Source organism: Bubalus kerabau, chromosome 6 (genome assembly GCF_029407905.1).
Source record: "Bubalus kerabau isolate K-KA32 ecotype Philippines breed swamp buffalo chromosome 6, PCC_UOA_SB_1v2, whole genome shotgun sequence".
Classification (NCBI taxonomy): Eukaryota; Metazoa; Chordata; class Mammalia; order Artiodactyla; family Bovidae; genus Bubalus; species Bubalus kerabau.
In genome coordinates this window covers 20,513,989-20,539,569 of record NC_073629.1, presented here as the reverse complement: position 1 = coordinate 20,539,569, position 25,581 = coordinate 20,513,989, and the positions used below count along the sequence as shown (strand labels likewise).

The 25,581-nt window shown below is 47.2% G+C and overlaps 4 protein-coding genes across 12 annotated transcripts; 3 read left to right on the top strand and 1 right to left on the bottom strand.

Moving 5' to 3' along the window:
- Window positions 1-561: 561 nt before the first annotated feature.
- BNIPL (BCL2 interacting protein like) lies at window positions 562-8,243 on the top strand. Its single transcript, XM_055584376.1, has 10 exons — window positions 562-605; window positions 1,603-1,698; window positions 1,903-1,967; window positions 2,185-2,409; window positions 5,356-5,538; window positions 5,729-5,831; window positions 5,978-6,109; window positions 7,285-7,371; window positions 7,559-7,657; window positions 8,109-8,243. Exons 1-10 carry the CDS (start codon window positions 562-564, stop codon window positions 8,143-8,145), a joined length of 1,071 nt encoding a protein of 356 aa, XP_055440351.1. The 3' UTR covers window positions 8,146-8,243.
- Window positions 8,244-9,006: 763 nt separating this feature from the next.
- C6H1orf56 (chromosome 6 C1orf56 homolog) lies at window positions 9,007-11,079 on the top strand. The gene is made up of 2 exons (XM_055584374.1): window positions 9,007-10,047; window positions 10,947-11,079. The coding sequence occupies exons 1-2, from the start codon at window positions 9,007-9,009 to the stop codon at window positions 10,965-10,967; spliced, it is 1,062 nt and encodes a 353-aa protein (XP_055440349.1). The 3' UTR covers window positions 10,968-11,079.
- Window positions 11,080-11,713: 634 nt separating this feature from the next.
- CDC42SE1 (CDC42 small effector 1) lies at window positions 11,714-19,388 on the bottom strand. 3 transcript variants are annotated; one of them, XM_055584386.1, is made up of 5 exons: window positions 19,220-19,388; window positions 15,782-16,094; window positions 15,149-15,259; window positions 14,219-14,306; window positions 11,714-13,974 (listed from the first exon to the last, which is right to left on the bottom strand). In XM_055584386.1, exons 2-4 carry the CDS (start codon window positions 15,833-15,835, stop codon window positions 14,232-14,234), a joined length of 240 nt encoding a protein of 79 aa, XP_055440361.1. In that variant the 5' UTR covers window positions 15,836-16,094; window positions 19,220-19,388; the 3' UTR covers window positions 11,714-13,974; window positions 14,219-14,231. The 3 variants fall into 3 exon arrangements, with proteins under 3 accessions (XP_055440361.1, XP_055440363.1, XP_055440362.1); XM_055584388.1 differs by lacking the exon at window positions 19,220-19,388 and adding an exon at window positions 19,080-19,139; XM_055584387.1 differs by lacking the exon at window positions 19,220-19,388 and adding an exon at window positions 19,041-19,130.
- Window positions 17,983-25,287, top strand: MLLT11 (MLLT11 transcription factor 7 cofactor). 7 transcript variants are annotated; one of them, XM_055584379.1, is made up of 4 exons: window positions 17,983-18,104; window positions 18,818-18,947; window positions 20,183-20,254; window positions 24,016-25,287. In XM_055584379.1, the coding sequence occupies exon 4, from the start codon at window positions 24,022-24,024 to the stop codon at window positions 24,292-24,294; it is 273 nt and encodes a 90-aa protein (XP_055440354.1). In that variant the 5' UTR covers window positions 17,983-18,104; window positions 18,818-18,947; window positions 20,183-20,254; window positions 24,016-24,021; the 3' UTR covers window positions 24,295-25,287. The 7 variants fall into 7 exon arrangements, with proteins under 7 accessions (XP_055440354.1, XP_055440353.1, XP_055440358.1 ...); XM_055584378.1 differs by having other exon boundaries at window positions 18,072-18,195; XM_055584383.1 differs by having other exon boundaries at window positions 18,072-18,195; window positions 18,818-18,951.
- The last annotated feature ends 294 nt before the right edge of the window (window positions 25,288-25,581 follow it).

The following is a 25,581-nucleotide window of genomic DNA, read 5'->3' as shown; positions in this document are numbered from 1 at the left end:
AGATTCATTTCCCTTCTTTCTGCTGTACTTACTGTCTTCCTTCTGTTGACTCTCTTTGGGAATAAGGAGCAACAGTCTTTTTATCTCCCTTCATCCTCAGCCTTTCCTTTAATGTTTCTTCTTCCAGAACTCTATCACATACTTCTGTGTCCTTGATTTTGCTTATGCTTGAAAAAGTAGGGACACGATAATTTTAAAACCAAAGTGGTTTATACCATTGCCTTTTTTTTTTAAAGCAGCTTCCAGAAGGTTTTAAGGAGTCTAGAAAATTGTCTTCCTAGACTCACCCAAGACTAGCCACTTTAGAAAATGTACTCTCCTCCCCACAACCCGCCCCCACATAGGCAGGGTTTGTCTTTTGTGCAAACCTGCTTCTTGGGAAGGGAGGTGGCAAAACCTGTTTGAAGGTGAGGTTACCTCCCTTCCACCCCTCCTTCCTCCTTGGAGGAAAGAGCAACGACAGCTGAGACAGAAAAAGGGGGTACAGAAGTGTTGGGGAGCTGGGGCATCCGGCTCCCCGACAACTACAAGTGTTTCAAGGTGACAGGAAGACTTGTGAAGATGGGAACTGTACAAGAAGCCGGAGAAAAGACGGTGGATCTTGGGTGAGTAAGATCTTGGCTGACGTGATCGAGTGAATAGTCCTCAGGGATTTTCCCACCATCCAGCTCTTACCAAGTCCTAGCAGAGACTAGACTAAGAGAACTAATTGGCAGGGAAGGGATGGGGGTGGCCTTAGGTAGGAAGTAGCAGTATCCTACGGGAATTAGGGAACAGGGGATTCCAGGGTAATTCCCTATTGCTTTTCTTTTAAGGAAATTTCTATACGTTGATATCTGCCCCTGTTCTCCATTTTCTAACTCCCACCCTCCAGAATGGCCATGAGAAAAGCTGCCCCAGAACTGTGCTAAGATCCAGGTCCTCCTTCCCAGTAAATCGCTCTTCCTCCTTACCTTCTTCCCCCACCCGTCCACCCATGCCATGGTTCCCCTAACCACTCCCCAGCGTGATGGAGGTAAAGCAAGCCTGACAAGGTGCCATCTTTCCCAGCTTTGCCCAGTGACAGCTGGGCAGGTCTGTCGGGTTCCAGCCTATTGTAATGTGAAATACCTCTCACCCCGACAGTCCAGGTGGAACAACTGCCACACAGGTCAAAATAATTTAGCTTTTGACCTTAGAGCTAGAGGGATCTTAGAGGGACCCTCCATGCTCCCTCTGCTCCTATATCCAGCAGTAGGGATGACTGCCTTTCAACAAGTGAAGGTGGTAGAAACATCTAGGAGACAACAGATCTGAGTTCTTTTTAAGGCCTGACCTCTGCTCTGTACGTTACTACTGTTCACGCCAGTGTTCTCACCTACTATCCAGTTCCTTAAGACATTGCCTACGGACTTCCCTGGTGGTCCAGTAGAACACTGTACTCCCAATGCAGGGGGCCCAGGTTCAATCCCTGGTCAGGGAACTAGACCGCAGGTGCTGCAACTAAGATCTGGCACAGCCAAATAAATAATAAATTATATATATATATATATATATATATATATATAAAAAGACATACCTAGTTTGTCTCAATAATATTTTCTTTCTGGGGGACTATCTTAGCATCAAGGAGAATGCAGAAACAGCAATACCAGGAGCATCCTTGAGACTTGGAGAACTGGAGCTGAAGGAAGAATGGCAAGATGAAGAATTCCCTAGGTGAGATATATGAGTGAGGCTGGGAAAAAGAAGAGCTGGTCACAAATGCAGGGTGGGGATGGTAAATTTGGACTTGAAAGAGAGAGAGATGGGAAAAGAAAGAAGAAATAAAATTATGGTAGGGAAACAGATTTGATAAAGTGATACCTGGCTTAATAAGCCTTAACCTATGTTTCTGCCCCCTTTTTGGCTTTCCCCGTCTAGATTGCTTCCTGAAGAGATTGGCCCTTCTGAGGATCCTCATGATCCTGAAAGAGACACACAGGCAGGTAGGTAAATGAGAACCTAGGCCTCAAGTCCTTGATTCTAGAGTCAAGGTTATGCCAGCCTGTCCCCTTGTGGTTCTACCTCCCTTTTCCCAAATGTCCCGCATTAGTCCTTCTTTAGAATTCACCCCATAGTATCACTTACATATACAGGAATTCTAATGTCCTGTGCCAACACATCCATCTTTCTCTTCTTTTTTTCCTCCTCCTCCAACCCCAGGCACCCCCAGCACTTTAGCCCTGTGTGGCCGGCGCCCCATGCGCAAGCGTCTTTCTGCCCCGGAGTTGCGACTGACTCTGACTAAGGGGCCTGGAGATAATGGAGCGTCTCCCACCCACTCTGGACCTTCCTCTTCTGATGGCAGTTCTGACCTGGAGGTAGACGAGTTGGAAACACCTTCAGACTCGGAGCTGCTGGACAGTGGACATGAATTTGAATGGGAAGGTGGGAAAGAAAGCTGAGGACTGAGCTGGTAGAAGTAGAGGCCAGTGTTAAAGCAGCTCAGGATGGATTTAATGGGACTGAAGTTAGAACTAATAAGGGGATCAAGAGGTAAGATGTGCAGAATTTCCTTGGAATGGAAAGGTGGAGCCTACAGATCCAATGTAGTCAGTATGAGGGGAGGGCCACTTCATTTACTGAGGGAAATTTTATTGAATAACTGTTATATGCTATCAGTGAGCTGGAAGTGAAAATGTAGTCGCTCAGTCATGTTCAACTCTTTGCAAGCCCATGGACTCCAGCCCACCAGGCTCCTTTGTCTGTGGAATTCTCTAGGCAAGAATACTGGAGTGGATTGCCATTCCCTTCTCCAGGGGATCTTCCCGGCCCAGGGGTTGAACCTGGGTCTCCCACATTGCAGGTGGATTCTTTACCATTTGAGCCACAAGGGAAGACATCAATGAGCTACAGCCAGGTTATGAAGATGAATAAGATAATCCACACCCTCTGGGAATTGTCTGTTTAGTATAAAATAAACATATGTATAGATTAAGTGTGGTAAAGATTATGATCTACATGTATGTAGGATACAGATTAAGCAGGGAAAAGGCAAAGGTCAGTTCTGGCTGAGAGGTATTAAGAAAGACTTCACAGAGGAAACAATTCTGAGTTTATTGGGTAGCTGGAGAGGCATTCTAGACGGAAAAAGCAAATTGGGCAATAGTGTGGCATGATGCGGAATTCAAGGTATTGAGCATGACTCTTTGGATATTAAGGAAAACTTTGATTTCTTCTCTACTCACAACACTTTTGATACCAAATGTATCAGTTTCCGCCCACCGATTCTCCAGACACAAATTGGATGTCCTACAATTCAGTCACAACACTTACCTGGAGATAGTACAGACACTACAGGTTGAGGGCTCACCCACAAGACTGCCCTCAGACTTCAGACTTCAATCACACATCCAGGTTGTCACCTGTGCTTCTGACTGACAGGGGATAAATCACAGGTGCCCACCACACCCTCCTCAGATTTGATAATTTGCTAGAACAGCTCACAGAACTTGGGAAAACAGTTTACTTACTAGATTACAGGATTATTATAAGAGGATACAGCTCAGAAACAGCCAGAAGGAAGCAATACATAGGACAAGTTATGTGAAAGGGGAGCACCAACCTCCCAGTACCTGTGTGTGTCACCAAACAGGAACCTCTCCGCATCCCTTCAGTTAGGGTTTGTTTGTCTATAGTATGACTTTTCGCTTACGCTGGGTCTTCATGGCTGTGCGTGGGCTTTCTCGAGTTGGGACGAGTGGAGGCTGCTCTCCAGTCGCAGTGTGCACAGGCTCTGGGCTCGCAGGCTTCAGTAGTTGCAGCACATGGGCTCAGGAGTTGCAGCAGGGCAGGCTCTAGAGTGCAGGTTCAGGAGTTGTGGCTCTTGGGCTTAGTTGCTCTGTGGCATGTAGAATCTTCCCAGACCAGGGATTGAACCCATGTTTCTTGCATTGGTAGGCAGAATCTTATCTGTCGTACCACCAGGGAAGTCTCAGGGTTTTTTTTATGGAGGCTTCATATGTAGGCATGACTGATTAAATCACTGACCATTTGTGATTTAGCATGACCTCCAATCTCTCTCCCCTTCTCAGAGGGCAGATGGCAAAAGTTCATCCCTCTAATCATGGTCACTTCGCCTAGCAACCAGTCACCCACCCATAGGCGCTTTCCAAAGTCACCTCATTAACATAAACTTGTGTGGTTGAAAGAGACCTGTTATGAATAGGAAAAGATACTACTTTCACCTTTATTGTCAGGAGCCAGGAACAAAACCAAAATATACATTATTATATTACAGATCTGAAGGACTGGGCAGTGAAGAGAGTGACAAAAAACTGTGTTAAATAGGCAAGGGTCAAATTATGGAGGTCCCTGCTGCCACACTAAGGCGCTTAGATTTTATCCTGTAGGCAATGAGTTTTAATCAAGGGAATAACATGATCAGGTTTAATGGCTTTTAAAAGATTGAAAACAGCCTAAAGATCTGTGTTAATTCTATTACTGTACACCCATGTAATGGGATAGAATGCAACAATTTTTTAAGATGAAACAGTTCTTTCTATGGCTATGGAAAAATCATGCAAAAAATTAGTGAATATAGAATATTACTATTTAAGTGAAAATGGGAGGGGAGGAAAAAATGTTTGCTCTAGCAGTGGTGGGTGGGATGGAGGAAAACAGAAAAGAGTAGGGAGATAGAAGGCTAGTACTAAGGCCAGATAAGAAATGCTAAGAAGTTATACCAGGACAGTGAGAGCAGAAAGAATAATTTATTATCTAATGGAAGTAGATGGACGAGGATCTGGCTTGAGGGCTGGTAAAGAAGTAAAAGTCTTGGATGGCATAGAATTTTCTCTCCCAGGCAGTTAAATGGATGGGGTCATTCACCAAGAAAGAATATAGGAAAGAGGAGGAAGAGAATGAGTGTGAGTTGCACTTGGGGTCTGGTGACTTGGAGATGACAGAGAAACACAAAATAGAGGTGTCCATTCCAGACATTCAAGAATATGGGTCTGGTATCAGGAAAGCAGTCTAGGTTAGAGAGGAGTCATCACCATACTGGCAGTAACTGAAGACACAGGAATAAATGAGCTCACCCAAGGAAGGAAAAGCATCAGAAGAAAGAAGGAATCTGGGAAAATGGCAGGGGCCATCAAGCTACCATAGTTCAAGGTGACCTTCAGGCCATTGTCCAGTGACAAAGTGAGGATGATAAGTCACAAGAAAGAGAAATCAGCAACAGGTTGGGTTGACTGGACAAACCAGGGCTAGTCATGGCGGGAAAATGAGAAATTAGTTGTTGGGGTAATAAACGCTAAGAATCTAAGGAAGTTTCAAGATGCTGAAGACACGTATTCTGCCTTGTTGATCCTTCCCCATCCCTCTTTTTAGATGAGCTGCCCCGGGCAGAGGGCCTAGGGGCCAGTGAGGCAGCTGAAAGGCTGGGCCACGGTTGTATGTGGGATGTGGCTGGAGAAGATGGTCATCGCTGGAGGGTGTTCCGAACAGGACAGCGGGAGCAGCGAGTGGACATGACTGTCATTGAGCCCTATAAGAAAGTCCTATCTCATGGAGGTAATGGCTATAATAAATGAAGGGTTAAGAACTGTGACTTCTTGAATAAAATGCTGAAGCTGGAAATTCAGTTATTGGGTTCAGAATCCTTCCTTCAACTTCTAGAGACCCACAGAGATGCTCAACCTAAACAGATGTACTGCCCATCAGTACTTATTTATTGAGTGAGTTTTCTCCTTCTCCTCCCCAGGCTACCATGGTGATGGCCTCAATGCTGTTATCCTCTTTGCTTCCTGTTACCTACCTAGAAGCAGCATCCCCAACTACACCTATGTCATGGAACACTTGTTCAGGTGAGGTACAAGGCTTAAAGGGCTCCAGAGTGGATGTTATGGAGGCAAACGTTAAAAAGCACCCCTGACTGTCGAGTCTACAGCAATGTCCCTCTCATTCCCCACAACCAAAATGCATACCTTCCCTGACAATTTCATCTGTCCAGGTACATAGTGGGAACCCTGGAGCTGCTGGTAGCTGAAAATTATCTGCTGGTTCACCTGAGTGGAGGCACAAGTAGGGCGCAGGTTCCACCTCTGAGCTGGATACGCCAATGTTATCACACTCTGGATCGGCGGTGAGCCTCTCGGACAAGAGGGCTGTAACTCTCTCTTATCCTTTTCTCTTTCATCTTTCCATTTTTTTCTTCTAATTGGTCTCTTCTACTTTTTTTTTTTTTTTTGGCTCTGGGATCTCATTTTCCTGACCAAAGATTGAACCCCAGGCACTGTCAGTGAAAGCCTGGAATCCTAACCACTAGGGCCACCAGGGAACTCCCTCTTCCACTTTTCTTTGTCCCCCTACAACCCTTTCCAAGGTTCTCCTATTTTCTGTCCTCTCTTGGAGTCAAGGAAATCTAGTTTCAAATCTTGCCTTTATCATTTACTACCTGTATGACTTTGGACAAGTGATTTAACCTTTCTGGGGTTCAGTTTCCTTCTCTGTAAAATGACAATGATAATATTAATATCTTTGCCACTAAGCATTTGTGAAAATCAAATAAATCAACATGGTGCCTTGCCTGGAACATGGCAGGCAGCCCTTCCTTTTCTCATAGTGTTGCTGATTATTTCATTTTCCACATCTCCATTGTCTTTTCTTGTCTGCCTTCATCCCTGGCCCTTATCCCCTTTTTTTTTAATTTAACTGTGTTGGGTCTTAGCTGTGACATGCAGGGTCTTCCTGTGTCACACAGATCTTTTGTTGCAGTGCACAAACTCTTTGGTCTAGGTACACAAGTTCAGTAGTTGCAGTGCATGGGTGTAGTTGCTCCAAGGCATGTGGGATTTTAGTTCCCCTACCAGGGATCGAACCCACAACCCCTGCCTTATATGACTTTTTCCCCCCCTGGTTTTTCTTTTTTTCCCTTCTTCCTTCCATCTTCCATTTGGCCACTTTTCTCTTCTGGTTCCTTTTTTCTCTCTCCTCACTGGCCTTCACCTTGCCATGGATGGATGAAGGACTATACAAAAAGAAATATGGGGAACATAGGGCATAGGGCATAGGAAGGAAGTGGGGCTGAGAAGACCAGGCTAAGGGATTCTGAGAGAAGAGTTTCCTAAAAAATGAGAAGGTTAAACAAGATGGATGGAGCTGAGATGGCAATTAAAGGAATGGGGATTCAACCCAACTGTCAGAGAACTCTAGAAATTAGAGAAGAAGTGAAGGAAATTAAAGTACAGAAGGTAGCTCTACCTGATCGTCAGGTACGAAGGCGGAAGGAGAGTAGGATGGTCTCATGTTCTTCTTCAGGCTCCGGAAAAACCTGCGTGCTCTGGTGGTTGTCCACGCTACATGGTACATGAAGGCATTCCTGGCATTGCTTCGGCCCTTCATCAGGTACTTGCTCGGGGGATAAAGACCCCCTGCCCCCTCCTCACTTTCACAATCAAGATTAAGAAGTTCTTGCCCCACTGTGGCTCTTTCTAGCCTTAACCACTCTCTACTTGTTATGTTGCACTTTGTAAGGATCTCCAAGAGCCCTCTTCTTAGTATAAAACACGCTTGGTTGATCGTCTCTTTTCAGTTCCAAGTTCACACGAAAGATCCGTTTTCTGAACAGCCTTGGAGAGCTGGCTCAACTCATCTCCATGGATCAGGTCCACATCCCAGAAGCTGTCAGACAGTGAGTCCTGGTTTAAGGATAAAAGTTTGGGATGGGATATGTAAAAGCCAGTTCGTGTTTTCTTAATGCCTTGAGGGAGATACAAAGGAACTGAAAGACAGGCTCTGCTTTCAGCTGCTTCCGTATATCTGGGAAAATGCCATACATGCAGAGAAGAAATTAAGGACATTACTGTAAAAAGAACAAATGAAAAAATTACCCCTAAAAGTGCATCAAGGAATAAAGGAGTAATCACAGCAAAGAATTTAAGGAGATTCAGACCAGCTGTAGAAATTAAGAAAGGATGTTGGCAGTGAATAGGAGAGAATATCCAGTGGGGGAGGGTTGTTAGGGAGCAAAGGAATGATGACTGACCCAAGCATCTTCCAGTTCACCTGGCTTCTCTCCCCAAACCCCTGAATTAAAACCAGGTCTGCTCTTGTACCGATTTTTTCCCCTCTTTTCCTCCTAGGCTGGACCATGATCTCCATGGCTCAGGAAGAACCTAGCATAGGACTGGAAAAATGGGCTTAAGAACCAATCAAAGATACGGATCTGCCTACACCCTAAACTTGAGCTGTTTTGTAAATCATCTTATCTTCAACCCCAGTACCACTGGATCTTCACATCTCTGTGGGATGTCTTTCCTTCCATGCCCCCGACTTCAAAGCAGGGCCCTGATGTGCTGGGTAACTTTCGTTTCAGCTGGAGGGCTGCATGTCCTGGCATTTTTTTTATAGGAAAGTGCAAAGCTGTGCTGCTTTAGCTGTAGAACCTTGGGCAAATCACTTCATCCCTTTTGAGTCCGTGATCCTTTTCACCTGGGGTATTCCCGCAGTCTGTAGAGGTGAGGGGCGGGCGGGCGGGCGGAAGGGGAGGGCAGGCCTTCTCCAGGGAGCCGGGAACCAGTAGCCTCTATTTCCCTCTTCCCGTCAGTAGTCACGTCTGCTGCCTGTGAGCCCGAGCAGGGGCACTTTCAAAACCTGTACTTTGTCCTCTTTAGTAAATTCTGATCTGTAGTAAATTTATCTCTTAATAAATCAGAGATTTATTAAGCACTGCGCCCAGGAAGTGAACTACTCTACTCAACCGCTGCATCACACACGATCCGTCGGTCGGTTCCTGCACGGAGTTCTCGCTGCAGATGTTCCCGGGGATTTTCACCTGAGTCCCGGGGCCTGCCAGGGCGCCCCGTGGGGAGAGGGCTTGGGGGAGGGGCGCGGCGCGCGCGTGCGAGCCCCCGCCCCTCCCCCCGCGGGCCTCGGTTCTAACGACCCGGTGGGTCTGGGTCGAGAGCTTAAGGGAGGGAGAAAGGTGGGAGCCCCAGCCTTCCTCACTGGCTCCCTCCCAACCCCACACCGTCCAGCCCCATGGTCCCCGCCGCCGGCGCGCTGCTCTGGGCCCTGCTGCTGAGTCTGGGGCCCCGGGCGGCGGGGGCCGAAGGCCTGACTTCGACCGCGATGCCGCGGGACAGTTTCCGCTTCGGGGGCCCTATGACCCGCAGCTACAGAACCACCGCCCGGACCACTCCGGGCGTTGTATTATCCCCGAGGATGAGGGTGACAATGGAGGATGAGGACGACGTCCTGGCCGCTGCCGACCGCCTGGCAGGCCCGGCCGCTGCGGAGCTCTTAGCCTCTACGGTGGCCACAGGCAGCAGGTCACGATTGTCTCAGGAGGAAGATGGGTCTTTGGAAGAAGGGGTTGTGATTTACGCCAGAAAGAATGACACCGAGTCGGAGACTGACAGTACGACTCGCATTACGCCTGGGAGGCCTAGCCCATACTTTACAGCGAATGACCAGGATTCCGACATCAAGATGAGTTCAAGCCTACCTCACTCCAGCTGGAAGGCTAATGTGGACTCACAGCCCTCTGACAGTACCACAAACCCGTGGTCCTCAGCAGGGTCCACGCTGAACCAGTGGCCGCCTCCCTCGCCCACGGCCATGCCAGCTCCGGAGGATCTGCGGCTGGTGTTGTTGCCCTGGGGCCCGTGGCACTGCCACTGCAAGTCGGGCACTATGAGCCGGACCCGGGCCGGGAGACTGCATGGCCTTTCGGGGCGCCTGCGAGTTGGGGCGCTGAGTCAAGTGCGCACCGAGCACCGGCCTTGCACCTACCACCTATGCCCCTGCAACCGCGAGCGGGAGGAGTGCCCCCTAGATGCAGGTCTCTGTGCTGACACCAGCTGCACCACTCAGACCACCACCAGGGCCACCACCAGGGCCACCACCAGGGCCACCACCACCACTCCCTTCCCCCCTCTAACCAGCAGACTCAGACCCGCCCCTTTTATCCCCAGTCCCATTCCCAGCCCCCACCCAGCCTATGCTTTTTGGAAACGGGTCAGGATTGGGCTGGAGGATATTTGGAACAACCTCTCTACAATGTTCACAGAGATGGAACCAGTAAGTGTTTAGTGATGAGCCAGGATTTTTGTTAATGAATCTGAAAAGTCCTGATATACAGAAACCTGTTGCTAAACCAGCCAGCATGTCTGCATGAACTGTTAACTTGTTTGGTTATTGATTCATAATATGCATTGGTTAGTCACATTATTGTTAGCCATTGATTCTGTATACCATTTCTTGAGCAACTGCTGTTTGGCTATTAGGCAACATGTACTGATGGTCACTAGATGATTATTGACCAAATTGTTAAGATGGTAGTTATATAAAGAATTCTTGATGTGGAGATGATTAATGCATGTGGAAGATATTCATGGTTTTCAGTTTATTAATGCAGCCTAACAGTAACAGCCACCAATATCTGAGGTCTTCCTCTGTGCACTTTGCCTGGATCAATCCTCACAACAACCGTATATTATTATTCACACCTTACAGATGAAGAAACAGGGCTTTCAAAGCTAGTAAGTAGCAGAATCACAGCAGGATTTAAACTAGGTTTGTTTGACCCTAGTGCCAATGCTCTTAACCACTACTAACCCAAAGAATTGTCCTTCTGGGATTATTCCCAGAAACGTAAGAACTCTCAAGTAAAGATAGTCCTTTACTTTTACCAAAAGAGCTACCAAAGTTCCTGACTGACCTGATAAAATATTCTCAAGGTCTCAGGATAATAGGTCCTTTGGGGAAAGACAATAAAATGTATACTTGGTTATTTTGTCAGTTTCTGTCCTTGTCTTTCTCCTTGTACGTCCAATACCATTATTCAATATAATAAAGCATAGTGTGCAATAGTGTTGAGGGGATGAGGGTTTGTGGAAAGAGGGAAATGAGGCAAGGGAAGGGAAAAGAATATGGATGTGGTTATAATATTTTCCCTTCTGTTTTGTTTCCTCACCCAGATAAAGAGAAATCAGAGGTAATGGCCACTTCAACCACAAGAGGAGGTGTCAGCATCTCAACCTCTCCTCCCCCTCGAATCCCAGTTCCCACCGGATATATTTTTAGTACAGAAAAACAAAACTAGAAAAGAACTGTTTGGTCATGTATCTTTGTACAGAGGTATCTGAAAGAGAGACCATAAATCTCCTGAACCTTAAACCTGAACTGAGTAGCTAACAGCATCTGACTTGGTCTCTTCCCCTCTCCTCCAGGATAAAAATGTTGATATTGCTTATCTTCCTCATTTCTATTTTTTTTAATGTCTATTCGTGTCCTCTATTTTTTTAATTTTTATTTGACTGCGCCGGGTTTACTTGAGGCACTCGGGGTTAGTTGCAGTATGTGAACTCTTGCTTGTGGTAAGGGGCCTCTGGTTCCTGACTAGAGATGGAACCTGGGGCCCCCGCATTGGGAGCTCAGAGTCTTAGCCACTGGACCACCAGGGAAGTCCTCATCTTCCTCATTTCTAAAGTTGTTTTTAAACAAGTACTTCTTTAAAGACTTGAAAAATCTCAGATGAATGCCCCCAAAAAAGAACAGGAAGAACAAGTTGAGCCCTTGGAAGGTGATAGTGATCTTCTCCTTGCCTTCACAACACTTAGCCTTCTCTCCTCAGAAGAGGCAAGGTCAGAACAAAACTCTACGACAGCCACTTTCTTGGAGTGGCCTTCATTAACAATGTCTCCCCGCTAACCCACACATACCTGTAGTGATTACTCTGCAACTATTTTGCTTCAACTTCTTTTATTTGAAAATGTATTTAAAAGTCCAACAATTTTTAATATAAATTATGACTCTCAAACCCATTCCCGTCACTCTCAATATTGTTAAAATGATGGTAGCATACACATTAGAGAAGGTAGCTAAAGGTGAGAGAGCACCAAAGAAAAGAAGATTGTGTGTAAAGACAGGCAGTAGAATAAGGCTCAAGATCAGGGTGACCAGAGATTCCAGGAGGTCCTCATCTTCCTGCCCTATCCTGTTAACACTTTAGTATAACCCTCAGGCTACTGAGCTACTTGCAGAGCACTTAGCTAGACTGGAACTGAGGTACATTGGGAATGTATCCCTATGACCAAGCTTAGACACTGAAAAACTGCAGGAAATACACTGAAATTTGAAAAATTAGAACCTCAGTTACTATAGGTGGGGGCGAACCAGATGGATGGTGGAATCAGCAGAGTGGACCTTAGTTTTCACATTCCTGACTCCCACTCCCATCAAACAGGATGCTTCCTGTTACTGAGCTAAAGAGACCCCCGCCTTCTCATCTGAGCAGGCAGGAGCTTATCTGTTCTGCCCTTCTAAATACCCTGCAAGGAAGGGGCCAGAACAAAACACCTGAGAAAACTGAAAGCGCCTTAAAGACCCTGCTCCTACAGTATTTTCCCACCTAAGGCAGACTCTTCAGCCAGGTGGGCAGTGGGATGCTGGTCTTCAGACAAAACTCCCTGAGTCTTATTTGTGTCTGGTTCTAGGACTAGGGCACAGAAATACAGTTTAAATTTGGGGGGGATAAGCTGGGCTGGCTGCAGCTCTACTGTTTCTCTTCCTTCCTTCTGCAACCCCATTTCACCCTGTTCAGGCCCCCACACCACAGGAACCCCTCCCCTGGAGAAAATAAGGATGGAGCGTTGCAGCACATGTCCATACAGAGACGTGAACCCACGCAAGCACAAGCAACACAGTGAGTAGAGTCTGGAGATTAGGTGCAGCCCTATTGAACCTGTTTTACAAGGGGCCCTCATTTATCCATGGTTCAGGCTTAGGATGAACAAGTGGAAGTCAGGTAAGAGGAAAATATCTTGACTCTAAGCTGTGGCTCTCAGCGGGGAGGTTGCCCTCTAGGAGACATTTGGCCACATCTGGGGACATTTTTGGTTGCCACCACTAGGTGGGCAGGGATGCTGCTAAATGTCCTACCATGCACAAGGCAGTCCCTCCCACCAAGAATCATCCAGCCCAAGGTGTCAAAGTGCCTAGTTTTGAGAAAACTTGCTCTAGAGGTCTTCCAGTTCCCATGCTGTGAGGATCTTAAGCTCCTTTTAGGATGACTGTTTTCAACCTATTTATCTCACCACCCCTCCCATCCTCAGTGATCAGTAAGTCTACGCTGAGACATAAACTCCTAGTTTTGTGGCCTTCTGGGTTCTTCTCCAAGATCCTCCTCTCACCTAGGCCAGAAGGGAGGTTGGCAGAAGGCAGATCCCCAAGACTAAAAAGGGATGTCTCCAGGTTAAGACTCACCCCTTAACTCTTATCCAATGGGAAATAATAAGGCTCATGACAAGGTTGGGGTTAAGGGCAGAGGTAGTAGCAAGATGGGGTAATTAAGAGATCTCATCTTAAATTAAAATTTTAATTAAAAAAAGAGGAAAAGATCTGAGGGAGCCAGCAATGCTACAGAAACAGGGCTAGAGGTCTGAGAGAAAGAACCCGGTACTGGTAAAGCGATAGGAGGGACAGTGAGCTTAAAGTCCACACTCGAGAAAGAGCAGCCAGTTGTCACCCACCAAGACCCAACCTGACATCCACTTCAGTTCCCTCCAGGAAGAAAGACAAACGCAGGGGGGTAGGGAGCTCCTCAGCAAAGCTGGCTTCAGCTTAGGTCATCTCACCTACCCACCACATGTAAGGAATTCCAGGTTAGCAGTTTAAAAACATATGGCACCTAGACCATCATTCAGGAGACAGGAACTCATTCCAAGTTCTCAGAAATCTCCTATCTCAGATCTGAGAGCGTCCAAGGCTTCAGCCGAGCTCCTCTGGCCAATTAGTCGTCACTTGGTCAGTCCTGCTGCCTTGACCCCATCTCCAGGAGGGGCTGCAACCAGAGGGAGGAAAGGGAGTCCAGCCCCCAAGCCTTGTGAGGCACTATGAGACAGACAGAGAAAGAGGGGCCCTGGGCCACTGATTCTGGGAGGAGAACTGGTAGGGGCAGCATCTCTCTGGGGCTGGACAGAGCGGAGGCTGGACACACAGCAGATCCTGATCAAATAAAAAAATGAAGATTAGCCTCGAAGATAACCTTTGGGAGAGAGCACCACCTGGCTCACACTCTTAACTGCTTCCACGATGTGCTCTTTTTTTCTATTTCTCTCTGTACATCCACTTCTCTCTGCCTTTCTGGATCCTAATTCTTTCTTCTTCCCTTAATTTCCCATTCCTGCAAAGGATCATGGTTCCAAGGCAGGGGGCTAGAGGCTCTGGATCAGTTGCTCTCATCACTCACCATTCCTATGGAGCTATAAGCCCCTAGAATTGCTCCATGGCCTGTCTCGGTTTCCCTTGGATCTCATCTGCTCCTGAACTGCACCTGTCTGTGAAAAAGCACATGTGAGACCCTCCAAAACCTTAATATAGCACAGCAGGAGTTCTGCCCTGTGCCCTCCAGGGAAGAGGTTGACCCCATCTCCTTGACAAGAAAATAATCACGAGAAGGTAAAAACTAGCCTCCATTCCTCCAAGGGAAGTTTCAATGCCTCCCTTCACATTGAACTTTATGAGATGCGATAAACTAGGTCTTTTACAAGTAAGATTCTCTCACAAAGGACTCTCTCATATTTATCTCAATTTCATAACTGGTGAAAAGATTCCTTCAATATCTCCAAGCCCACTCCCTCTTTTTTTTTGGGAGGTGGGGCATGGCAGGTGGGATCTTAGTTCCCTGACCAGGGATTAAACCCATGCTCCCTGCATTCAAAGTGTGGAGTCTTAACCAATAGACCACCAGGGAAGTCCTCTGTTATTCTGAGAGCAGAAATGCATATTTAACAGTATTTAGAACAGAGGTGCTTAGCCCTTTTCCTGACCCAACACTCCCAACCTCAAACTGCTGAGACAGCAGGTTTTTGTTTTTGTTTTTTTGAGACAGTTCTTAATAGAAGAAAGGGTTATGATTTTGGGGAAAAGCCCTCTAAGTAACTATTAAGACATATATCCCCCATCCCAATGGAGAACAATTTGCTAATTATAAAGATGAGGGCGACTACACCAGAGACCTGAAATGCCAGATCTCAGATTTATGCAGCCTGCAAACAGGACTAGAATCCTAGCCTCTTGCTTCCCTTCAAGTATTCTGTTATGCCTCCAGGTTCAACTTTCAAAAAGGGGCACAGTTCCAGGCCATAATCCCATCTCAGCCTCCCCATCCCTTCGTTACCATGGCAAGTCCATCTCCGGCCCCCATCTCCCCAGAGCCAATGTGAGTCAGGTGGACAAAATTCATTGGTTCCCCAATCATGGTCCGGTCAATCCGTCTCCTCTTCTTCTTCTGCTTGGAGAAGACAGGGAGTTACATCACAGCGGAGGAAGGGAAGAAAGTCTTGAAAACCACTCAGGGAAGAGCTAAGGGTCTGGGGGCAAAGGGGATATGGCACTATAACAGGGAAATCATTAGGGTATGAAAGGCGGGGCTAGAACAACACAGATGCAGAGGACACAGGCAGGGTGGTAAGAGCAGGGGCCTGCACAGTGGCCAGAGAAAGGCATGTCTGAGTCACCTCTGGCTGGTGAGGGAACAATGGGGCAAAAGGACAGGTATTAAGCTCCACCTGCCACCTCCTGTCCAACTCCAAATGGACAGGAAAAGGAAGTGACAGCTGGCACTGCTCACCCCTTCCATCATTCAGCCCCTTTATTCCATGCCCACACCAGCCTGGCCTTAGAAGCTGTTCTGACAGAGAGGTAGGCAAGAAGCGGGCTCTTCAGACGGCAGATTTCAGATGATGTGTCTTCGTCACAGTCTATGGTAACTGATTTCTGTGTGTGTTGGGGTGGGGTTGGGAAGACTCACCGGCTGGGGTTTCTCTACCACGCAGCAGCCCAGTTTGTGCCAAAATTCACTCATGTTCCCTGATGGTTCCAGTTTCACTCCTCTGCCTGAGGCCCCAGAGGGCTCTTGTTCTTGTGCCTTGACTGCCCTCGCCTCACTCCCCTCAGGTGTAACAACGCCCTGAGTTTCGCTGGACAGGTCTAGACAAAGTGGAGTCCTTGGAGCCCTGAGCTGAGCGGTGAAGGTCAGTGTCTCAGATCCTGAGAGACTAGCAAGGTCAGAGAGTGGGGTGGGCAGGCAGGTGCAAGGTTATGTCTTCCACAGACTTGGAACCCTGGATGAACAGAGAGTAAAGAGAGAGAAAAGTTAAGGAGAAATCCCCCATCCCCCACACTTTGAGAAGCCTCCTGATGAGCCTATATCTTCTTGCTCCTGTTTAAGGCCACAGTCCTGTAACCAATGTTAACCTCTGTAAACATAACCTCAAAGTATGACGATCAGAGAAAGGCAAAGAACCAATAGGGCACCAAGGGGTTAAGAAGCTGTAGCTGCTGGGAGAGGAAGAGGGCTAGAAGCTAAGGTGACAGGATGGGAGGGGACCAAAAGATACTGGCAGAAATGAACAAAGTTGGGGTGCTCAAGCTCCACCTCCCTTCTCCCTGGGTTTAGGGCAGAAGGGGAGGGGCATTTAAGTGACTTTAAAGAGGAAATGGTGGTTTTTTTGTTCTCACAAACAAGGCCTCCACCCCTGACCCTCCCTTTTACCTTACCCTGAACACCTAGATTTTCTTTACCAAGAAAGGCTCTTACTGCCTAGGTCCTTCCTGGGTGACTAACTGCAGCAGGTTGGAACCTAAGAAAGATTTTCTTCAGTGAGGAATTCTTCCCTCTCTGTTCCCTGCCCTTGTTCCTCCTCATTTCCCTCAAGTGAGATCCAACCCCTCCCCAAAGCCATTTACTAGTTCCTTCATTACTTGACCTTGAGAGCCTTTCCGAGGACTGCTGGCACTGTTTCATCTGTGCTCTGCATCAGCGCACTCCTGTGTGTGCGCCTCAGCGTGCACATACGTGGCATGGCCCTTTCTCCATGTGCATGTTGTGGTGATCGCCTGTGCCCAGGTCGTAGGTACACATGCCAGGCATCTTCTGTCCCATGAGGAATCTCTTTCCAGGCTCCCCACCCTCTTCACGTGTCGTGTCGTGCCACTCTGCTCTGCCTCACAACCCACAGGGCCTGGGCCGGCCTGCCTCCTCCCCTCATGCTGTGACCTGTTCTCTTTCTCCCTTCCCTCCTTAGCACTTCCACCCCCAATCTTCATCAGCCAACCAGATATGAGGAACTTTCCAGTAGCATTAGTGTCCAAGGACACTACTTCACTACTGCCTGCCAGGGTAGGACACCTGGGTTTCCTCTATCTTCAGTGCCTCTTCCAGTCGGATAATACAAGCAACCTCAAAGATTCCAGACAGGGCAATTTCACGGACACCATACTGGAGCCTGGATAGGAATCTCCCCTCCCTCCAGGACTGGAACCCTGATGCTCTGGCACCCTAGGCTGATCTAAGAGCTGAGAGGGATTTTTTTTTCTCAGCCTTGAGATGAGATCACACAGACACTGAGGTACAGTTTCTGGGGGATGGAAGGACCCAGGAGTCCAGGCTTCCTCTAACTTCCCTTTCCACCACTGGAGGGACAAGTAATGAGACAGGGAGGAAGTCAGAATGCAGCTGTCCAGAGAGGAGGGCTGTGGTCAGTGGGACAGTCAGTCAGTCACAGGGTTTGTTGTGATGGTGGTGGTGTTGGTTGGTAAGGGTTGTGGGGTGGGAGGGGATGAAGAAAACAATGAAGAATCAGAGGAAACCCCCAACACTACCAGACCCGCTGTGCTAAGACTGGACTCTCCCCCAAACCACCACCCCCCCGCCCCCCCCCCCACCCTTGCTCAAAGCTGAGTGGACAGAAGCGGATGGTGGGAGGGAAAAGGAGAGAGGAGGGGGAGGAGAGAGGGAAAGGGGCAGTGGAGGGAACAAGGGCGTTTCTGTTCCTTTTCTAGGGACCTGGCCAGGGCTGGGTGGAGGGAAAGTGTGTGTGGGACTTGGCATGAAATGACCAATGATGATTAGAAGTGACCAGGAAATTCCATTCCCTAGGACACAGGACATAAGGGTCTCTGAAACTTGGCGGTGGGGTCAGCCTGAGAAGACTGGGCCGGGTGAATGCGGTGGCGGAGAGGGGGGAGGGGAACAAGGTCAGAAGAGGAAGTAAGAGTGATTGGCTGCCGCTCTCCTTTAAAACAGCTAAATCCCTAAAGAGTGAGTTGCGGACAAACGAAGTCCTGAACTGGTCAGTCCAGGAGGAAGAGGCACCTGAACCCACTACCCACTATTTCAACCCCACAAATGAAGGGGAAGGGGCTGGGTAAACAGCAGGAGAGGTCAGGATCTGATCAGATAAGGCCATATCCTGAGTCAAGCAGTGCCTTGACCTGGCTTGAGTCCCAAATAGGAAGGGTGAAATACAGAGCTGGAGAAGACACCAAGGTCACAACGGAGCTTAAGAACATTAAAACTGCCAGGGAGTGAGCAGGAGAATGGATGGGAGAAAGGTTCAGGGAGAAAGGATGTACAGAGGTAGTTCCCGAGTCCTGTTCTAGCCCCAAACCGGTTTTCCCGGTCCCGCTGCCTCCAGCCCCAAGGCCTCCAACCCGCTGCTTGACAAGCCTTCACAAGAAGCAGCTGGGGAAAGAGAAAGAGAATGGAGAGAATGGAGCGGGCAATTCTGGCCAGGAGCCCGGGGCTGCAGCTGGCCCTTCTGAAGACCTCCAGGGAGGAGGGCTGCTGAGGGGCTCTAGAGAAGTAGGGGGGGACCCCGCTTTTCAGTCAAGTGACAGGCATTCGCCCCAGCACCAACCGGGCCCTTCCCCCGGAAAGGTCTTGTGGAGGCTTAAGAGCAGAGATACGCCCTCAACTCCCCCTCCCCAATATAATTAGTCCCATAGACTCCATTTCTGCCCCCACCCCCGCAACTCTATCCAGAAATTCTCTGCTTCTCCCAAGGTTGAACTAGGATTGGGGCCTCTCTGTGAATCTTTCCGACTTTGTCGCTGTCTTCCGTGACTGCTTGTCTCAGATTCAGACCTTCCTGGACCAGCTCAGCTTCACTTTGTTGGCACATCCCAGCACCGAGGTTGGTGAGTCTCAAAAGAGACCTTCTTTCCACCGCCCATCTCCCCCCAGCACTCCAGACCCGTCTTCCCTTCTGCTCTTTCACTGGCCTCACCTGCGCACCGCCGGAGCGTGGACCGGGACGGTTACTCACCCAGCGCATCCGCGTTTGCCACCGACCCAGCATCTCGACAGCCGCGGACTGCCTGCTCCCCCACCCACAGCATCCGGTGCGTCTCCGCCAGGCTGGGCAGGCGGGGCGCACCGGCGGAGGGACAGACCCCAAAGCCTCACCTGCTCTGCTCCAGCATTGAGGCGTCCGGCGGCAGCTGATGGGGGGCTCCCGCTCGGGGCACGCCAGTGTGGGTTCCCGGGCTCGCTCCTCGGCGCGGTGGGGGAGCCGAGGGCGGACCGGCAGAGGTGGGGCTGGCCGAGGGCGGAAACGGCCGCGACGCGATTACGAAACCCGTCCGGCTGAGAGCCCAGCGCACAGCTCTGCTCGGGACAGAGGAGGCGCTGCGCTGCGCAAGGACGTGGGAGGGGCCTCGGAAGCCCCCGAGGGCCGCCGCCCTGCCGGGCGAACCCGGGAAGGTGGGCCCTCGAGGAGGGCCTGGCACCCACCCTGGACAGTCCGGAACCGTACGTTCCCTTTGCGCGCCGGCGGTTGCGGGGCAAAAAGGAAGCGGAGCCCCGGAATCCTTCGTCCCCAACCGAGTTAAGAGATTCGCAGAAGCACACCCCCGTCCCGATCTTCCTGTACCCTTCTCCAAATGGAAGGGGGCTAGGTTATTAACCCATTGTGAGGGTGGGGAGGCAATCAGGAGGGAGGGCTGGAGAATTTTTTCTGATTCTCGAAAACACTTCGAGTAACTCAAAATCCTTAAATCGGGGAATAAAGGGACACTCCTCTTCTCCATCGTTATCTAGAGTCAAGATTTTTTAATCCATAAATCTAAAATTAGAGGACAATTAAGTGCTCATTCATTACTATATCAGTCAGCACGGGGGTGCTGGAACCGTGGTGCAGACCAATAAACCTACGGAGATGCTTTAATCCTGTCTCCCTCCCTCAAGTGTTCTGGAACCTATCATTTGAATTAGCCAAGTCAGGCCGGGAGGGGGCGGGGAGTCCTTCCGCCCTTCTTAGGAGGGGCTGCATTGCAGGGGGAGACTGAGCAGACTGGCTCAGTCACTGAACAGGGAGAGGGAGTGAGAAGACAAAGCCGTCAAAGCCCCAGTAGCTTTCTTTTTCTCCAGCCCAGAGCACACACCGGAGCCCTGAGGTACTCCCTCCATCTTTGGAACACGCTAGTAATTCATTGATAACAGGTAAACGAGACTGAGGGAGGGGGGCAATGGGCTGAAAAGATTTGAGAGGTGCTGCTAGTTAGGTTGAAGACCCACTAATGAGGGTGGGGTGGGGGAACAGTTCTTTAGGAGCGAAGGCGGCGCTGGGAACAATAGGTAGGTAGGTAGTTCACCGTTTTACATCTTTCCAAAGATCTCCATCCATGCCTTATAATCCTTTACACAGACATTAATTTCTAACAATTTACGTGTAGCTATTTTTCAGCATTTCTCCCTATTTCAGTTGTCAATCTGCCTAAAATTTGTCCTGAAGATAAAATTATTGTCATCAGTTATCTGTATCTTCTTTTTCAAGCTGTCATCGGTTCTCCCTTTTTTTTTTTTTTATGACTCTCTAGTCCTCCTGTATCAATCATTCTGGCCTCTACTTCCCTGTATTCTCATTTTTTTCCTGTCATGTTCCATCGATGTGTCTACTCTCACCCCAAACTTATTTGTCTCCATAGAAAGGAGTTTGGGGGGAGAGATGTGATAATACTGAGATTAATCCTGACTTTTCTTTTAAATCTTCTTCTCCTATTCCCAAACCTTTGCTCGGAAGTCAGTTTGAGGTAGGAAGGGAGGGACATCTGTGTTGGACAACTGCCTGATTTCGTATTGCAATCAGTACAGTCCACAGGAGCTAGGTATGGGGGCAGATTTTGGAAAGGGAATGCTTCATTGTAGCTCAGTAGAGTAGGTGGGGGAAGGACATGGCTAGTAGGAAAATCCAAGCCCAGAATGAGACACCTCTAATGAGATGCCAGGGAGGTTCCATTCCCCTCCACCACCATCCCTTGTCCCCTCTATGGTGGCAGCATGACACAGCAAGGCCTGTTGGGCAGGCCCTGGATTCCCACAGAGGGTCTGGACAAAGGGTATTTGGGCGTGTCCTTGTGGCTCAGAGAGAGCCACTTTATGCTGTGTATTTGCTAATTGTGTATCTCTAAGAATAGATGGTGATATTTAGAAGTTATTATTGCCTAAAACAAGTGAAGAATTTAAAATGAAGGATAGTGGGAAGCATTTATTGAGCATATATTGTGGTACAAGGCACTATCCAAGCCCTTTGAGATAAATAAATGATATATAGATGAGGCATGGATAGAGAATATTTGGGGAAGAGAAAGCTAGCTGAAAAGGAACCTTATGCAAAATTCAGGTACTTGGGAATTAAATCCATACTGTATTAAAAATGTCATTGCTAATGCAAATTTTAGCTTCATTTTTGGTACAGCCAATATTCTTGACTTGATTTTAAGTGCTGATATGCTTGATTGAGTGCCTTTCTGAAATGCATTTAGTACCACATACATGTCTCTGAGTCAATGAATGGCATGGCTAGGGATTTGGGGCTTTTTAAGTTATTATTTTGTAAAATTTCCTCTTGCTTTTTTAATTTCAAGAGTAGCTCTGCCAGACACTCAGAATTGGTTGGACAGTTTTTATACATACACTGGTTGAAAAAGGAGTCAGTTTGTCAAAGAGCTTTTTCCCTTTCTCAGATCCTATCTTCCTCTCTTCTGCCTTTTGCATTTTCACCATTCAGGTTCTAATCACAGGAATAATCAACACCAAACCCACTGAATGTCTGTTCCTCAGGAAGTAAGAATTCTTGCCAGTTCTGAGAATACTGGTATAGGATTATATCAAGCTGCAGGCAACTATGTATAACACATCAAAAAAGGGTCAGATCGGAAATTATGAGACCCTATCCAAACTGACTGGATAATTTCTAAGGTGTTTTCTTGTTTTAAAATCCTATGCTTCCCTCTCCTCCCCCATGATTCTATTCTTTAAAGAGCCTATTTAAAATAGAATTTCTAAAAAAAAGGTGGGGGGGGACCTCCCCGGCGGTCCAGTGGTTGAGACACCACGCTTCCAGTGCAGGGGGTGAGGGTTTGATTCTGGTGGGGGAACTCAGATCCCATAAACTGCATGTTGTAGCCAATAAATAAATAAAATAGGATTTCTTTTTTAAAAAAAAAAGAGAGCCTATGATGTGCTCAGCATTGTATTAAGCTTACTCTGGAGGAAATATAAAAGAGACCAGCTAGATAGGCAAACTAGTACTATTAATTAAAATCCCTCTGGGAAGGTTTACTTCTTACAGTCTCTACAGTCCCAGACTAAGCCAGGGTTAGTTGGTTGATAGGAACTTTTTTTTTTTTTTTAATAGCTTCTGTGCACATGTCTCTGCAAATTACTGTGGAGATGATCAGAGCTGAATATCATAGGATGATGACCTCACCTTTCCAACATGCTCCCCCACCCTTTTCCAGTCCCCAAATTACTCTCCTTCTAAGCAGCTTCTCCGCTGAGTAATGCTCAGTTCTCAGGGTTTATTTTGGAGCTTTCATCTAAGAAGACAAAGAGCAACTCAGAATTCACTTTTAATATTGAAAATACCCTAGTCTACCCACTTAATATTCCTAAAACCCCTATACTCGCATATAACTGTACATTTATGGGGGCATTTTGGAACTTATTTAAGGTCACTATTTAGGAGTCTCAAAGCTTGGTGAAAGCCAATGGAGTGTGTTGGAGGAAAGCCTTGTGAGATGGGTGAGATGGGGGTTCTATTTTTAGAGGCAGTGGAATGTTCTTTCTGCTCCTTTGGAACATTTCAACTAATGCTTCTTGCCCCTTCCCTTGGTTAGTAAGCAACAGGGAGGTCGCAAGGAGGTGTAATAGTCTAACTTGAGGGTGTGCATGGGACACACAGGAAAGATGAAAGGAGTACTCATTAGAACATGGAAAAGTAATCTATTGAAGGATCTTCTCCTTCCAATCTAAACTTCCCAGAAATTTCCAATCCATTTGCTGTATCAAGTGTATTCTAGCACTGAGATCAGAGAAAAGAAATCCTGTTATAGCATAGGAAAATTAACTTTAAGAACCCAGGTTTTGTTCTGAAGGAGAGGTAGGCTAGAGAGAAACAGATAGGCTGTAAGATTTATCTGTGGGCTTATAAATGGGAGTGGGAAAGTATTCATTGTATTACATACTGAGGGAAAATTAGTCAGCAGCTTTGGATGTTTTTGTGTGTGTGTGCAAAGCCCAGCACTTATGAAGGTGTAAAGTAGACTGGTTTTTACTTGGGGAAACTCTCAGTCCCTTGAAGGAGTTAAGATTATCCTTATATAAGACACGTAACAGTGATCTGTAACCCCAAACTGATGTAGTCAGGTAAAACTCTATAGGCATTGTAGGAAATATTGCAAGAAATAGGCTAGATGGAGTTAAGTTTAAGGATGTCCTCCTGGAAGAAGTGAGTTTACCGTAGGGTTTAGAAAGCAGGGAGGAAAATAGAAAAATCATGGACATGGAAACCCTTTTCAGAGGTACCATGACCTATTAAACAGGAAGAAATCAAGGATATGAAATATAGTAAGAGGTCAATGGAGATTCCTCTAGGGACTTGAATGGAGCCTTGAAACTTGGATAGTATTTTAAGATGGAGAGTGTAGAGTTAAGAGACAAGAGTAAGTATAGCTGTAGCATAAAATGTACTAGGAAATATGGGGCCAGATTCTGGAAGGCCTTGAAAACCAGACCCAAGCAGTAGGTAGTAAATAAGTTATTCCAAGATGGGGCAGAGTTAGGAAATGGCAGGAAAAGGTAATAGAGGCAGATTCCTGAAACTTGCCCTGGTTGGATTATGTACAGAGGCAAATGGGGAAAGGCCATGGGCCACAAAGAGGTGGCTGTAGCATGAATACTGATAATTGGTTTCTTTCCAGGAAGTTATGAGGGACCCTGTGAGTAGCCAGTACAGCTCCTTTCTTTTCTGGAGGATGCCCATTCCAGAATTGGATCTGTCGGAGCTGGAAGGCCTGGGTCTGTCAGATACATCCACCTACAAGATCCAGGACAGCAGCGCTGCCAAAATGACGGGGCAAGCACCCGGAGCAGAGCAGGAGAAAAACCCAGAAGGCGATGCCCTCCTCGAGTACAGCACCTTCAACTTTTGGAGAGCTCCCATTGCCAGCATCCACTCCTTCGAATTGGACTTGCTTTAAGCCCAAGACCTCTCTCTCCCACCACTTTGCCCTCATTGCCTGACATTTCAAATCCCCTTCCTTCCGCCCTTTTCCCCTATCAATCTTGCTGTCTCCCCTCTACTGTGTTGAGGTGGTGCTGATGAATCTGCCTGAGTTGTGTTTTATGTATTTATTTATTTATTTATCTTACCAGTTTTTCCTCAAAAGTCCTCAAGTCACAAAGTAAAGGGTACAAGCAATGGAGTATTGGTCACAGGGATTCCTCCTTTCCTTCCCCAGACATTAAATCCAGAAAAAAAAGACTGGTGAGGCCACAACTGAGTTGTATAGCAGTGTAAAATGGAGGACTGATTTTTTTTTAGTTCACTTTAATCAGCTTTCAGAGATTGCTCAAACCTTCCTAATTAGTTGTTCCAAGCCAAGAAACATAAATATTTCTTCAGGGGTTGATGAAAACCCTGTAAATTTTGAGATTATCTGCTATAAAACTATAGGGTTTCTAAAAGGTTAAGGTGATCCTGCTGCTTCTTGTGATACACTTTTTTTGCAGAGAAATTAGGGGCAGTTGAAGGTATGAAACAAGAAGAAATAACACAGTGTGGGAGATGATAATAAGAAGAAAGCCCTGAATCATTTCAGAAAGTTATACTCTATCAAAAGTTGTTCCTTCTTTAAACCTACTCAATTTACAATTTTGTTCCTGTGGGCTGAAAATGCTAGCTGAGGAAAATCAGATTTCAAATCTTAAAATGCAATCTTGCTGTTACGATAATTTGTAAGGTTTTAGTCTCTAAAAGGCATAGGCATGGGCCTTAGTATTTTAGTTTTGCCCTCCTGCATTTGCAGTGTAGGATACTGAGCAAATGGGCCTTGGGCACAGTTCTTCAGCTCCCTTGACACTATGAAATGAACAATCAACTCTGACCCTACACCATGTCTCCACTCCTCCCCAAATTATTGCTGATTTGTGCTGCCATTTAATCACTTCTTTAATAAAGATATTCAATCCCAGGACTGGATTCTAGTTTTCTCTCTTCACAGGAAGCAGCATAGATCTAAAAAATTAGCTTTGCTTCCATGTTCAGCTTATATATTTTATCTGATGTTCAACTTTGAGGAAGAAGGATTTAAGTAGCCTTTACACATTATAATGATGAACTTCAGGTTGAACAGATGTTACAAGGGTGAAAACAACTTAAAAAAATTATTTTGGGGAAAGCTGTAACCAACCACTCTTGTGCTTGCCCACTGACTACCAATGTATTAGGTAGTAATTCCAGATGCTGCAGAAGGCACCTGTGACAT

Excerpts from the sequence above, each read along its gene's own strand:
- MLLT11 (XM_055584379.1), top strand. The coding sequence starts at position 24,022 with ATGAGGGACCCTGTGAGTAGCCAGTACAGCTCCTTTCTTTTCTGGAGG.
- CDC42SE1 (XM_055584386.1), bottom strand. The coding sequence starts at position 15,835 with ATGAGTGAATTTTGGCACAAACTGGGCTGCTGCGTGGTAGAGAAACCC. Across the intron at positions 15,260-15,781 it reads TGGTAGAGAAACCCCAGCCG|AAGAAGAAGAGGAGACGGAT; the intron begins GTGAGTCTTCCC and ends TTCTCCAAGCAG. Across the intron at positions 14,307-15,148 it reads CCGGAGATGGACTTGCCATG|ACAGGTGCAGTTCAGGAGCA; the intron begins GTAACGAAGGGA and ends GCTTTTTCACAG.
- C6H1orf56 (XM_055584374.1), top strand. The coding sequence starts at position 9,007 with ATGGTCCCCGCCGCCGGCGCGCTGCTCTGGGCCCTGCTGCTGAGTCTG. Across the intron at positions 10,048-10,946 it reads TGTTCACAGAGATGGAACCA|ATAAAGAGAAATCAGAGGTA; the intron begins GTAAGTGTTTAG and ends TTCCTCACCCAG.
- BNIPL (XM_055584376.1), top strand. The coding sequence starts at position 562 with ATGGGAACTGTACAAGAAGCCGGAGAAAAGACGGTGGATCTTGG. Across the intron at positions 606-1,602 it reads GAAAAGACGGTGGATCTTGG|CATCAAGGAGAATGCAGAAA; the intron begins GTGAGTAAGATC and ends GGACTATCTTAG. Across the intron at positions 6,110-7,284 it reads TATCACACTCTGGATCGGCG|GCTCCGGAAAAACCTGCGTG; the intron begins GTGAGCCTCTCG and ends GTTCTTCTTCAG.